This window comes from Chenopodium album, chromosome 2, assembly GCF_948465745.1.
Source record: "Chenopodium album chromosome 2, dcCheAlbu1.1, whole genome shotgun sequence".
Classification (NCBI taxonomy): Eukaryota; Viridiplantae; Streptophyta; class Magnoliopsida; order Caryophyllales; family Amaranthaceae; genus Chenopodium; species Chenopodium album.
The window spans coordinates 10,256,466-10,269,498 of NC_137835.1; the positions used below are offsets into that span (position 1 = coordinate 10,256,466).

General features: G+C 35.2%; 1 protein-coding gene across 2 annotated transcripts; it reads left to right on the plus strand.

Moving 5' to 3' along the window:
* The first annotated feature begins 1,210 nt into the window (after nucleotides 1–1,210).
* LOC145595808 (uncharacterized) lies at nucleotides 1,211–5,210 on the plus strand. 2 transcript variants are annotated; one of them, XM_081652235.1, is made up of 4 exons: nucleotides 1,211–1,663; nucleotides 1,928–2,006; nucleotides 4,676–4,744; nucleotides 4,854–5,210. In XM_081652235.1, exons 1-4 carry the CDS (start codon nucleotides 1,335–1,337, stop codon nucleotides 4,956–4,958), a joined length of 582 nt encoding a protein of 193 aa, XP_081508361.1. In that variant the 5' UTR covers nucleotides 1,211–1,334; the 3' UTR covers nucleotides 4,959–5,210. The 2 variants fall into 2 exon arrangements, with proteins under 2 accessions (XP_081508361.1, XP_081508369.1); XM_081652243.1 differs by having other exon boundaries at nucleotides 1,533–1,671.
* Nucleotides 5,211–13,033: the final 7,823 nt, after the last annotated feature.

Below are 13,033 nucleotides of genomic sequence, written 5' to 3' on the forward strand. Positions count from 1 at the left end.
GACTTGAGCTTTGCACTTATGGATTTGATTTCGACTCTAAATCAAATCATGCTTCATAGTTTATAATAATAATTATTTTATATAAGTAACTAGATGTTAATTGCATAACAAGATTTTTTTTTTTAACAAGTACAATCAAGTTGCTTGTGAGCCTAGCCAAATTGAACAAATTGTCCAAGTTAGAATCAATCATTGACAACATTTTGATCATGTGTTATTCATTCATTTAATGAATGGTTTTCAATCGAACTTGTTCATAACTTGTTCACAAGTATATTGTCAATACACGCTTCAAATGTATTCATGCCATCCTTGACATTGGTGGTAACCAGGGGCATGCCTTTGTTTGGGCTGGCAAGGGCTTGACCCCCTTAAGTATTTTGGAGTTGTTCATTATAAGTACTTTGATGTCTATTTATTGCATATAAATCATTGTGGCAAAGTGGTCAAGTAATGTTAGTTTTGAACAAAAAGGTTAGGGGATAAAACCTTGCTCCCCTAACTTTTTGGCCCAAGATCCGCCACAGGTGGTAACATTAAGGCTGATCAAAAGCCATGTCCTAAACAATGTCCAAAACAGGGGTAAAGATTAAGGTCTTTTTTAGCCCAAGATTCGCCACTAGTGGTAACATTAAGGTAGATTAAAAGCCATGTCCTATCAAATATTCAAAATAAGGATAAAGATTAAGGGCATTTTTAACCCCAAATGATAGGTGTTTGCTTCCTCCATTGATTTGCTCGACCTCCATTGTTGAAGAATTCAAGCTCCATTATTGAGGACTAACAAGAGAGATAACGACCAATTAACAATTACAAAGCTATCTAATTATTAGCCCGGGTGATACCCCAAATCATCATAAATTATAAGTTTGGTCAAAATTAGTTTAGAAGGGTTAATGTTGAAAAATATTAATAAGTGAATGAAAATATATAAAGGTTATACATATGAAGACTTTTTCAAGCAAAAAAAAATATTATTACAGAAAATTAAATTTAGACAAGTAAATAGTTTCTTAAAGAGACTAAACATTAGGACAATTCAATGCGATAATAGAAGGTTGATGACACGTATCGCACACTTGACACCAAATCATTTTAAAAGAAGGGTGACACATCACACACGACGTTAGCGTGTTGTTTCTATAAGTTAGATATGTAAATATGCTTTCCTAATGAAGTGTGCAAAAAGACTTCAATATCCTCTTAAACTTGTAATTTCTCAATTCAAACCCAAGTTAGGAAATTAGCAAAGTACACTTTGAAAGTTCAAAAGATACATGTCCTCTCAAGCTTAAGTGGGGGCAAAAAAACTCCCGGCAAGCTTAACGCCAACCATGTTATCCATTCCTTCAATACTCTCTCCTTCAAATTCACCCCTTTCTTCATCTTCTACAATACCCTGTTTTCTCTCTCCTCAAAACCACTCAAATCTCCGTTTACCCACTGTTTCCTGCTCCAATCAAACCCAGAAAACCACCTTCATTTGCAAAAATCAGAAATGGGTACCCGCTTTGTTAAGCGCTGGTGTTGCTCTTGCTTTGGTGGGTCCTTCCATTGCCGCCGATTCTTCGCCGCCATTGTTGTCATCAATTGAGCTTCATGAACCTTCCAATGCTCTCTCTCTCCCCACCTGGGCTGTCCACGTTTCCAGTGTTGCTGAATGGTGAGCAGGTCTCAATTTTGCCCCCCTTTTATTTGATTTTGTTGATTATCATTTTAATTGGTGTTATACTTGTTGATTCTATTGATTATTTGCTGCAATTGTATAGTGTAATTATATTTTGGAAAATGATTTTTGTAACCCTAGATATGTATTTGATGCTTATAGTTAGCCCTTACGATTGCATATATTAAAATTGTTTAATTGTTCATCGTATCGGGTTCGGATGATTTATACTGAATTATCAATCTTTTTTGTGTTTTTAAGGGTGATAGCAATGGCTTTGGTTTGGCAATATGGGGATAGGCCTGGCAATGAATCTTGGAAGGGTCTCTCTTGGGGAATGGTAAGTTTGTTTAATATTTTATGATATTGGGTATGAATTTATCATTGAAGCTGTCATAATTTTATAAATGTGTGTGTTTAACTATTGCAATGCTAGAATTTGCTGTCGAACTTTGCTTTTAGTTATACTCCGTAGCAATGCTATGATTATGTGTGTGTGATTTTGTTATTGAAGCTTAACTAAGCTTGCAATTTGTTTTAGATTCTGCAATGCTATGGAATTGGGTATGATTTTGTCATTGAAGATTAGGTTATTTTGTATTATTAACTGCTGCAACATTATCAGGCCATTGCCATTGCATTTGACGAGGTTTGGTCTTGCAATCCAGCAATGACAGTGTAGCCTAAATCTCTGATGTGATGATGTATGTATGTTTGTGTGTGCTTATGAGTTATGATATCGGCTCTGTTTGTTTTGGAGGAAAGTGTATTCTTGGATATCTTTTTTTCCAACTTTTGGATTAGACCGGATGATAAGAAAAGAAATTTTGGATGGAAATTCTACTTTTCCAACTAGTGGAACCATTGCTCTCCAATTTGGAAGGGATGATGCATTTTGTGTCTAGAAAGATATTAATAGACTGGCAGCTTCTTGCCTTCTCACTTAACTACTAGATGGAGTTGAGATGGTAGTAGTCGTTTCTCCACACAACCAAAGGAAGGAAAACCTATGTTCAATTGCGTTTTCCTTTGGGAAGTATATTTCATGGAAACTGTTTTTAGTTAAAATAGTTTCTGTCCAAGCAAACGGAGCCATAGCGGTGTAGAATAGTGATGACCGTTGCTTTGAAGGGTATTTAATGATAATATGGAGTATTAGGAAAATGTAGCATTGTCATAACCAGACGCTTAATACTACGTAGATGAAATCATCTATGACATTACGCGCTCCTCATTATCATGGTCTGTGATGTTTATGTATAAGACTCACCTGATAGGCTGATGCTATCTGAAAATTAAACTTCTGACGAAAATTAATTTAGTCGGAAGAGACTAGGTTATCCATGATAGTGGGTTCTATTGATTTAAATTCCTGCAAGGCTATGGATCAGTTTAGTGATCAGGACATTCCCGAAGGCTTGTATATGAATGTTGGTTTAGTTAGACCTCGTGCTTCTCTTATGTTTGAAAGTGAATGAGTATAAACGTGTCTAGATTTTAATCTAAGAAGTCCAAGAGATCAAGAAGTATGAAGATTAGCAACAATATAACTGAATTCTAACAATATTATCAATATAAAGGAAGCAAGAAGTCAAGAACCCAACATTGTGAACATTAACTGATCTTATAGTGTCATCAGATATATCTGTTTCTCTGTTTTTTATTGTTATGTATTGCATATGAAGCCTTTAGTTGGGAAATTTATATACTGTTCTTTAATTCCTGAAAGAATTTACTAGGTGATAGTGTGCTTTGTGTTGAGGTAGGTCAAAGTCATAAACATGGGCCATATAACTCTCTAGCTAAGTTGGAAATTTTAGAATGATGAATTTCACCAATTCTGTAGTTGTACCCTGTATGTTCTACCTTGATGGAAATGATAGCTGGGTATTTGTAAATTCGAGTAGTATCTCATTCAATGTTACATGGTATGTGTTATGTTACCATTCGTGATAGGGGAACAGGAACATGGGATGCTAAAGAGAATTAGGTCTGCCCGGAATTGTAGTGAACTACAAATAATAAGCAAAAATACCATTAATGATGCTGGTAATAGGCTTGTTGAACCAGGTAGCATTGTTCACCGAATTGAGTCGCTTTTTGGAATGCTTGAATTCAGTTGTTGAATGGGGGTTTGTACCATGCTCTGTAGCACTAATTTCTCTTATAATGAGCTAAGAAGTATAGGCTTATATGTGAGCAGTGATGTAGTAATTTGGATGGTTGGCTTTGTCGAGTCCATTCAAACTTGTCAATAATTTTGGAGGAGATAGTAAGAGAATCATGCTTTATTTCTAAGGGCATAGTTGGATTAAGGGTAATGCATTAAGGGGGTGATAAAAAGTCAAACTAAGGAAAATGAAGATGAGAAGAGTTAGTTATTAGAGGGAGGAGATGGTGGTAAAGAGAATAAAATAGTGTTGGTATGAAGAAGAGGGAAAAATGGTAGTCGTCATTATAGGAGTAATATTTACCCTCGTTTCATATCACACTTCCATTTATTCATTCTCCAAGTAATTATTTACCTCTTTTGTTTCTGCTCAAATGCATTATCCTTCCTCCAAGCATGCCTTATGGTGTTTAGCAGTCCTTTCATTCTTTACTCTGGCTGTTTGGGGCTTGTTAGCAGTTGGGGTGGTTTCCAATTTTCCATGTTTGTTCGTATTGTTTTGCTGTGACTGAAATAACTTTGAATAATTAATTACCAAAGGACTATAAAATGAAAGAGCTTATGACTAAGCTTTAAGCTACTCACTGAGTCACTGTTACTAATTTCAGAAGACCAGTGGTGAGCTAACCTGTCTGTATTGGTGATGCAATATTCTAAGACTTCATTTAAAATCGAAAAATGGATAAGTTGCTTTAAATAAAAAAAATTATACGTACATTTCAGTTACTCTTGTGACTCTCGTTCAAATTATTAGATTTTCCTTTAGATGCTTTGATCTTAATTTACTGGTTGCCAATAACCGCCCTCTTATAAAACCTTGGATATTAATTATTGCTTAGGTGCCCTTACTTGGCGGAGCAATGTGTGCATGTACATGGCATTTCTTTTACAATGCTGAGTCACTTGAGGTAACTATGCCTTTTCAAACATTGGCAATAAATTGGGAACTGCTCTGACTTCATTCTGAATCACGCTAACTGATGACAGTTTACAATTTTTTCGTCTGAATGCTTGAAGGTACTGGTGGCACTTCAAGCTGCTTTGACAGTTTGTGGCAATGCCACTATGTGTGCTGCTGCGTACCGCATATACAAGTCACAGAATCGCCCAGAAAATTTATAAGATACTTCAACAGAAATAACATTTAAATATGTCCTGCAAGAATTGGATTTGAGGTATTTTTTTCTCATATCGATTAAACTTGCTCTTCCTGTAATATAATTCTCCTCCTTCCATTGTGCTGTATTTATATTTTTATGGAGCTGAAAATGACATTCTTATTCCCTTTATCAATGGTAGTGGTTTTTTTTAGAAGTAGGAATGGATGCAATTGAGAATTGACATATTTGTGTAATTTCATATTGAATTAGTCTAGTAACGGGCTTTTCTTTTCTTAATGTCACGTATGTATTTATATTTATTTTATTTGTGGGTCTTTATAGCAAGCTCTAGTACAAGATACAATTTACAGTATGGCTGAGAACTCAGTCCTCTATTATATATTGCCAATTTATGAAAAAAAAAAGGTGGTACGTAGTGATGTTAGGAGGACAAGATACATGTATAGAACCACTTGCATATAGTAATTAAAGAAGAGGAATAAGCAAGCCATTAGTTGGGAGTTTGGGTTCTCTATTATATCTAACCTAGGCAAGTATCTTGGTGTTCCATTACTCCATGAGCGAGTTACCGAAATTAGAAATATATTGTTGATAGAGTTCGGGATAGATTGAGTGGATGGAAAATCAACCAGCTTTCCTTGGCGGGCCGAAATGATTGACTGAGTAAGAGTGATTCGGCCCTACCCACTTATACAATGCAAACGGTTAAGCTGCCAACATTGACTTGTGAAGAGATTGAAGCTCACAGTAGATCTTTTATCTGGGGGTCTACGAATGAGAAGAAGAAGCCCCATCTTGTTAAGTGGGAGCAGGTTTGCCAACCAAAGGTTAATGGGGGTTTAGGCATAGGTAGGATGAGTCAGAATAATGAAGCTTTTCTTATGAAGCTCAGGTGGGGTATTTACTCTTCCTAATGCGCTATGGGTGAAGGTGTTACGTGGCTGATTGAGATCTTAATTATATTGACATCTGATATTCAGAACTCATTAGCAATAGATGCTCTGTTTTATGTCCCATTTGGAATTGGCTTAACCAGAACACCTGCCATCAAAAAGTTTGTATGGTGTATTTTATAATTTTGGCTGTTTGATAGGTCTAGGGAAGAAATTATAGTGGTTACAATGCTGATTTCCTGGTATTTTTAACCTAGGAAACTGCTGGAAGGTTTTAATATGTGATAGTGCTGGTGAAAACAGTATAACCTGTACTAATTGTAAGTTTTTTTTCGAGAGGACTAGTCTATCTTTGTGGAGCTGGAGAATGGTGGACACTGGGGCAGATGTTAGCGATTCAAGTCTACTGACCTATAACTAACTTGGCTAATGTAAAGCAATATGATAGTAGTCAATTTCTCCAATGCATTCGTTCGATTTGTGATAGCTAAGATCCTTTTCTTACTATATGCAACCCCATAAGAAGGCATCACCTCAATGTTGAGGGCAATGTTTGGTATTCAGTAGTTGAACAAAATTTACCCCACTTAAAGTAACCCTTATAACATTGATTAAGTAACCTCTGTAATACCGACCGAGTAACCCCTATAACACTAACCGAGTAACTCTATAACAATGACGAAGTAACCCCTTTAACACTGACCAAGTAACCCCCATTACACTAGTGAAGTAACCCTTAAAGTGGCTGGCCACACACCACATATAAGACTTTGTGTTATTTATTTATTTTTTAGTTTTGAATAAAAAGATAAGAGAAGGAAAGGACTTTTAATCCTTACTGACTAAGAGAACTAGCTAGTCAAAAACCACATTATACACTTACAACAATCAAAAGAAAAAGAAAGGAGAAGAAATTTTTAGTACCAGTCAAGAGAAAGACGTATGAGATGGTTTATTTATTTTGACATTTTCACCAGAAAGAAAAACTTTCGGTTTTTTTTGTTCCTTCCTATCTTCCCCAAAAAAAAAAGTACGGAATAAAAAGTTTTAAAGAGTACTATATTATATATTAACATGATCATAGAGCTCAAGTTTGCTGACTTTCTCTACATGCATATTGCCTTCATTTTTTGCGTTTTATAAACTAGTGTTATGTTTGGACAAATGGGTTGTTTCTAGTCTATTTCATGCATGTATCAGTTGAATTTAAGAATTGAGACATCTACAGATTGTGTGGATTAGTTATTGACAACTTTGAGATGTTCTGTGCAAATCCTATTAAAATGGAGACTTTGACAAGAGGGATAGTTATAAACTGTCAAGGTTGACATGATTTATAACAGTTGTTTTTCCTGATTGAAAATTTTAGTTTACTTGGTACGATTTATGGCAGTGAGATTGGACAGCAAAATGCTAATTAAAGCCCCCTGATCTCACTGCTATTCCTGTATTCCATCCGTCGCTTTTTTTTTTTTTTTTTTTTTTTTTTTTTTTTTTTAATTATTATTAATTTTTTTCCCTAGTGGGGTGAAGTTTTTTGAATATTTGGTTTAGGGGAGTTGATGAGAGAGAAGAGTGGTAGGACTAGATGTAAGGGATGTGAGAGAAAAGTTGTGGTCCCCTACAACCATTTGTAGTACGGAGCGAACTAAATACTCTTAGGAAAGTGGAGCAAACATTAAGGGACGAACTCTGCCATTCTAAATTTCTAATAGCTTGAACTCATGTTTTCTCTTTAGTGACAGAGATGTGGAAGAGAATTGTTTGTATTGAACCTATAGTGCATTTCAGTATGTGCATACTTTATCCAATATGGAGCCTATGTTACTCAAACACGAGTACATATCCATCCGTCAACTATGTCTAACGCCAAAAATTTAAGACATGGAGGCGTTCTAAAATTGGATCTGGGTGACTGGGGCTCAGCATAAATGGATCATTCTTGTTTTTTTGAAGACATTATGCATGGATTTTAATGTATAGATACATACACACATATAGTCAATTCTTGTTAATTACTTGTCTCAAGTCCTATTTTTAGCACTTATCCTACATACTCTATTTTTCCCTTCTCTTGTTCACATTTTCTCTTATAATTATGTGGTTCAAGAATCAAGATAGTCCGTTCAAAAAAAAAAAAAAAAAAAAGAATCAAGATAGTAGAAGTGTTTGGGTGAGCAATGAAGAGTCTGTAAGTATCCCACACCCTTGTTTGACTCTTGAGTGTCCGAAATGGGTGTAGAAGATAAGACAGAGTCGAAATAACATAGCATGGAGCACATGCCAATATAACTAATTCTAAAATCATCTAAGGTGCCATATAATAGTTTGTTGGTATTAATATCTAGCCCGACGTGCTTAATAAAGGACTAGAATTCTACTATGACGTGGCAATTCAGGCAAATAGTTCGTTTGGATTAAGTTTGAAGCCATGTTGTTTTGGATATAGTTCAGATTTGTGTCGAGTAATTTAACTCAAGTGTCTTATTTTACTTGACGGGGCGATTATTAGTTTTGCCAAATCTTAGTTTACTCGATGGGACGATTAAGACCATATCCATGCATGATGGTAACCTTAGATTTGTACCTAGACAAGAAGGTTATATGTGTTGCATGTATGAGGCTAAATTACAAAGTGGGAAATGGTTTAGAGCATAGTTGCATTAACATAAGCATATAATTTCCAAAAGGAGTCTGTGCTAATGATTATTTTGCCGCGTCTGTAGACTAACTGTTTTTCTCTCAGTCATTTTTTTTTAAATATAATTATTAATCTTTGTGTAGTAGTTCAGTGCATCTCCTACGTCATTTGGTTTAAGTTTTTCATTTTTATTTTTTTAACTACTATGATTGCTTTGACTGATTAAACTTTGTGTATGTATTAAATACGACTGGTTAGATTTTGTGTTTTATTGTTTTTACATAATTGGGAAAAAGTTGGATAGAAATTTGAAAGCAATTCCCAGTAAAAATTCTGGGAAGAGTTTTTGGTCATGATTGCATTTTGACAAGATGCTCCCTTATACTACTACTATTTCATAAAAAGGTGGGCAAAGAAAGTTGATCACTCACTGGATTGGATTGCGAAGGTTGTACTGTACTACCTATTTGACGGGAGTTTTACGGTTGAATGTGTTTTTTTTTTTTTAAAGATAATTAGGAATCAATCAGGATTGTGTATTAATTTTTATAATTATATATATACCCTTTAATCTCAAAAAATAAAAAAAGGTCCACACGAGAATAACATAAAGGATTAGAGGGAGTATTGCTGTAAAATATTCGGAATAAGTTGTGCTTTTCTTAAATACAAATAAATAATACAAAGTACGGAGTAGTTAAATCTCTAAACATATCCTCAATTTCTCACTTCAATAGACTTTTGGGAAGAAGATGGTGAGAAGACTATTTGGGTTGGGAGGATTTCTATTTTTCATCGGATTCAATTACTTTGCTTTTGCAAAATTCTTCTATGTAGTATAAATTCTTAATAGTATGAGGTATGGCATTGGACGCGTTGGTAAGTAAGATGGAGACACAACAAAAATGAACACACTTACACACATTATAGTTACCATTGTTATAGATACAAAGTTAAAGTTCTATGCCCACAAAACATATGTGTACTATCATTAGTTTATTACTAGTATCAGACTATCAGGTGTAGTAATAGAAAGAGCTTTATCCCCATATTATGATGTATAATGTTGTTGATTAATCTTACTCGTAAAGTCGTATATATTCATAAATTATCGGCTTTACAATGCCTCAGCTGAATGTATTACTTGCAAAGAAATAACTCCACATGTAGTATTTCAGATTTTATGATACAACATACTCTGTCCTACATATTGAAGCCAATGCAGAGTGATTTACCCCTTTAGTATAATGTTACCCTTTTTCACTTTTGATGCTTTACATCTCTGAGACACTCTCTTCTTCATTCACTGATACCTCAAAGTACATTCAGTGTTGGATTGGCTGAATTCTAGGAGATGTTTAATTTGTAACCATTGCTTCCTCATTCTTTCTTCTTTATTTGCTACTCACTACTATGACATAAATAAAGTTACCTCCTTTTTAGGACCTCATTTTTAATTACACTATGCTGTAGGGTTGCCTCTTTTTTTCACTTCCTTTTCCTATTTTGTCTTGCTTCTTTACTACATCTAAAGATGGGCATGGGCCGTGCCGGCACGCGGGCGGCACGGGCCTAGCACGATTCCGGCACGGCCCGGCACGACACGATCACCGGCACGGCACGGCACGGCGGCCCACCTGTGGGCCGTGGGCCGTGCCGTGAACAAAAATCTGGGAATCGGCACGAGCACGGCACGAGGCACGGTGGCCGGCCCGTGGGTCGGCACGCCGGCACGGCACGCCGGCACGACACGTGGCACGGTCTGGCACGGCAGTGGTAATTTAATTTTTATTATATGTATTGTTGTTTTTTGCTAAATTAATAAAATTATTTATAAAAACTTAAACATAATTAGATAAATAATTTTTATAACCTTAATTAAAATAAAGTTTGTTCAAAACAAAATATATTAACATTAACATAAACACAAATATAAATTAATAACATTATTTATATAAAATTAAGTTGTACTAAAAAATATTTATATATCGTTTTTTTTTATACGTTCATTTAAAAAAAAAAAAAAAAAAAAAAAAAAAAAAGTGGCACGGTTTGGCCCGCGGCCCGGCACGGCACGGCCCGCCAGGCACGTGGGCCGTGCCGTGCCGTGGGCTGGGGTGTGCCAAATTTAGGCACGGCACGGCACGGCCCGCCGCGAAGCCGGCACGGCACGGCACGGCACGCCCACCACCGCGGCACGGTCAGGCACGGCCCGCGGCGGCACGGCACGGCCCGTTGCCCATGTTTAACTACATCATCTCTTTTCTCTTTTTCAGTTACTGGGATTTAAAAAAAAAAAAATTATATATTTTTGATTTAGGCTGTTAACTTTTTTTTTTTTAATTTTTTTTTTTATTTTTTAAGTACAGTAAAATATAAAACAGAGATATACTAGATTTAGAAGCTTGGAAATGATTGTGGATCGAATCTAATTAATAAATACATTATTCTAAATTACGGCGGCTTTGTTTTATCTATTTTCCGGTATATGTATATAGATATATGTATAATAAGTGCCATTTCTAATTAAATTTTGGTAACATGCTAAAATAATAATTATAACAATACTTGTGTATATTACATATTTTTTTTTTTTTGCTTTGGTACAAACTAATGATTTTACACCTAAGATGTTCAGGATCTTAGATCATGATACAAAGAGATAAGTTGGCCAATGAAAAAATTCTCTGATTATTCCTTAGTCCACCCCTAAGCTAGCTACTCTTAAAATAAAAATAATACTAATGATTATTACATTAGGACTTGGGAATACTAGCAGTCTAGCATACAGTAGTTATATCATGAAAATTAGACTACGATCTCCTTGCTATGTCCTTGATCATTTTGGTGTCATGAGCTGAGAGGATTTGAATCTCTTCTGAAACTCAGAAAGGAGAGCTAGATTTTCTTGTCGAAGGCGAATAGCCTTTTGCCTTAGCTGTTCATTCTGTTCTAAAATGCTTCTGTTCTCTAAGTACAGCTTCAGGTTCTTTAGCTCCATGTCTTCTGTCTTCGTTCCTTCGTACCTTCTCCTGTTCCACCAAATCACACGTTAATACCTTGTACAATGGAAGATCATAGCAAAGAAACGGAAAAATAGTGGGGGAAGTAAAAACTATATGAGATTGTTTATGGTTGTATCCTACAGACTGTAGAATTAGTACAAGAAAAGGTTTGCATATGTATTTTGTTAACATGTACCGTACCTTACGATGAGGCAATGGACTCGAACTTTGGATTTCCTCGAGGGTCGTTGGCCATTGCAAGGACTCGGAGGAGACTGAAGCCAATCTTTTGCGCTACACATTGTGTGATTATCAAGCAAGCTTTGGTAAATAGTTTAGGTTTGTGGTTGAGGTAGAGGTTGAGGTCGAGACTCGAGATGGATCAAACAAGTGTGTGTGGGAGAGGAAGAGACTATGGTGATTGGTGATGAGGTGAAGTTAATACAAAAGTCGATGGCGGTGGATTGAGGGGGAGAAGAAGGGGGAAGGTGAGGTCCTTTAAATAGGAGAAGAAGTAGATGTACCAAAGTAGTGAAATGGTGGGCTAAGGTTGGAGAGAGAAATGGAGTGATCTTTTGGGTTCTTGAATGGTAATGATGGCAGGTAGACTCATCATTATAAAGTTTGGCAACCCCATCTTTGGCAATTGCCACCCAAAGAGTTAAAAGCCTAAGAAAATGGAAGCATCGTTATTGCTCCATCTTCTTTCTTCCCCCTAGGTTATGCATTGTAATTATAGCCAACTATTTTCATCCATATTTGAAATTTAGTTGTTACATTAGTATTCCAAATAAATTATCGATTAGGCAATTAATTTTAGATAGACTGTATACCCTTTTTGAATTCAAATTATTAATGTAACAAAATGTCTTCTTTTGTAAGTGCTATCGATTTCAACATTATTCTTTTCGCAATGTAAAAAAAAAAAAAAAAAAAAAAAAATAATAATAATATTTTTTTTTTTTTTATTAAGAGCAACCAAAATGGCAAAGGGTACTAGTTTTCAAAAAAAAAAAAAAAAAAAAATGGTAAAGGGTACTACAAACATACTAAATTTGATTTTTGTTAGTCATGTTCGAGTATAACAAGTTCGAACTTGAATTTTCAATGGTGATCACAAGTCAAGCCGATTCATAATAACCTAAATTTATTAAGTATTTTAATAATGAAGGCTGTTCTTACAAAATTGACTCTAAATAATTGTGGCCTATAAATTGTCGACGTACGTAAAACAACTTTGTGAAGATTACGAAATTGCTTAAAGAATTTCCCGTCCTTATGCTTCAGGTGTGGAAACTTTATTTCGTGTAATATATCTTATATTAAATTATTGGTATAACTCTCTTATGTGTTTTATGACCCCTTAAAAGTAAGGAATTTAATTTTTTTTTTCCCCTAATAAAGAACAAAACTTAGGGAATGATTAGGTGGAATTATCATGTCCACTATTATATCTAGTTTTGAAAATTCATCAATGAGTTTGAATTTCCTTGTAAATATAGAATTCTTACGTTTTAAGGCTTCCATTTGGCTTGAT

Bases quoted from the DNA above. Each gene is read 5' to 3' on its own strand.
- LOC145595808 (XM_081652235.1), top strand. From the start codon at position 1,335: ATGTTATCCATTCCTTCAATACTCTCTCCTTCAAATTCACCCCTTTCT. The intron at 2,007-4,675 runs GTAAGTTTGTTT...ATTATTGCTTAG, and splicing joins AGGGTCTCTCTTGGGGAATG to GTGCCCTTACTTGGCGGAGC. The intron at 4,745-4,853 runs GTAACTATGCCT...GAATGCTTGAAG, and splicing joins ACAATGCTGAGTCACTTGAG to GTACTGGTGGCACTTCAAGC.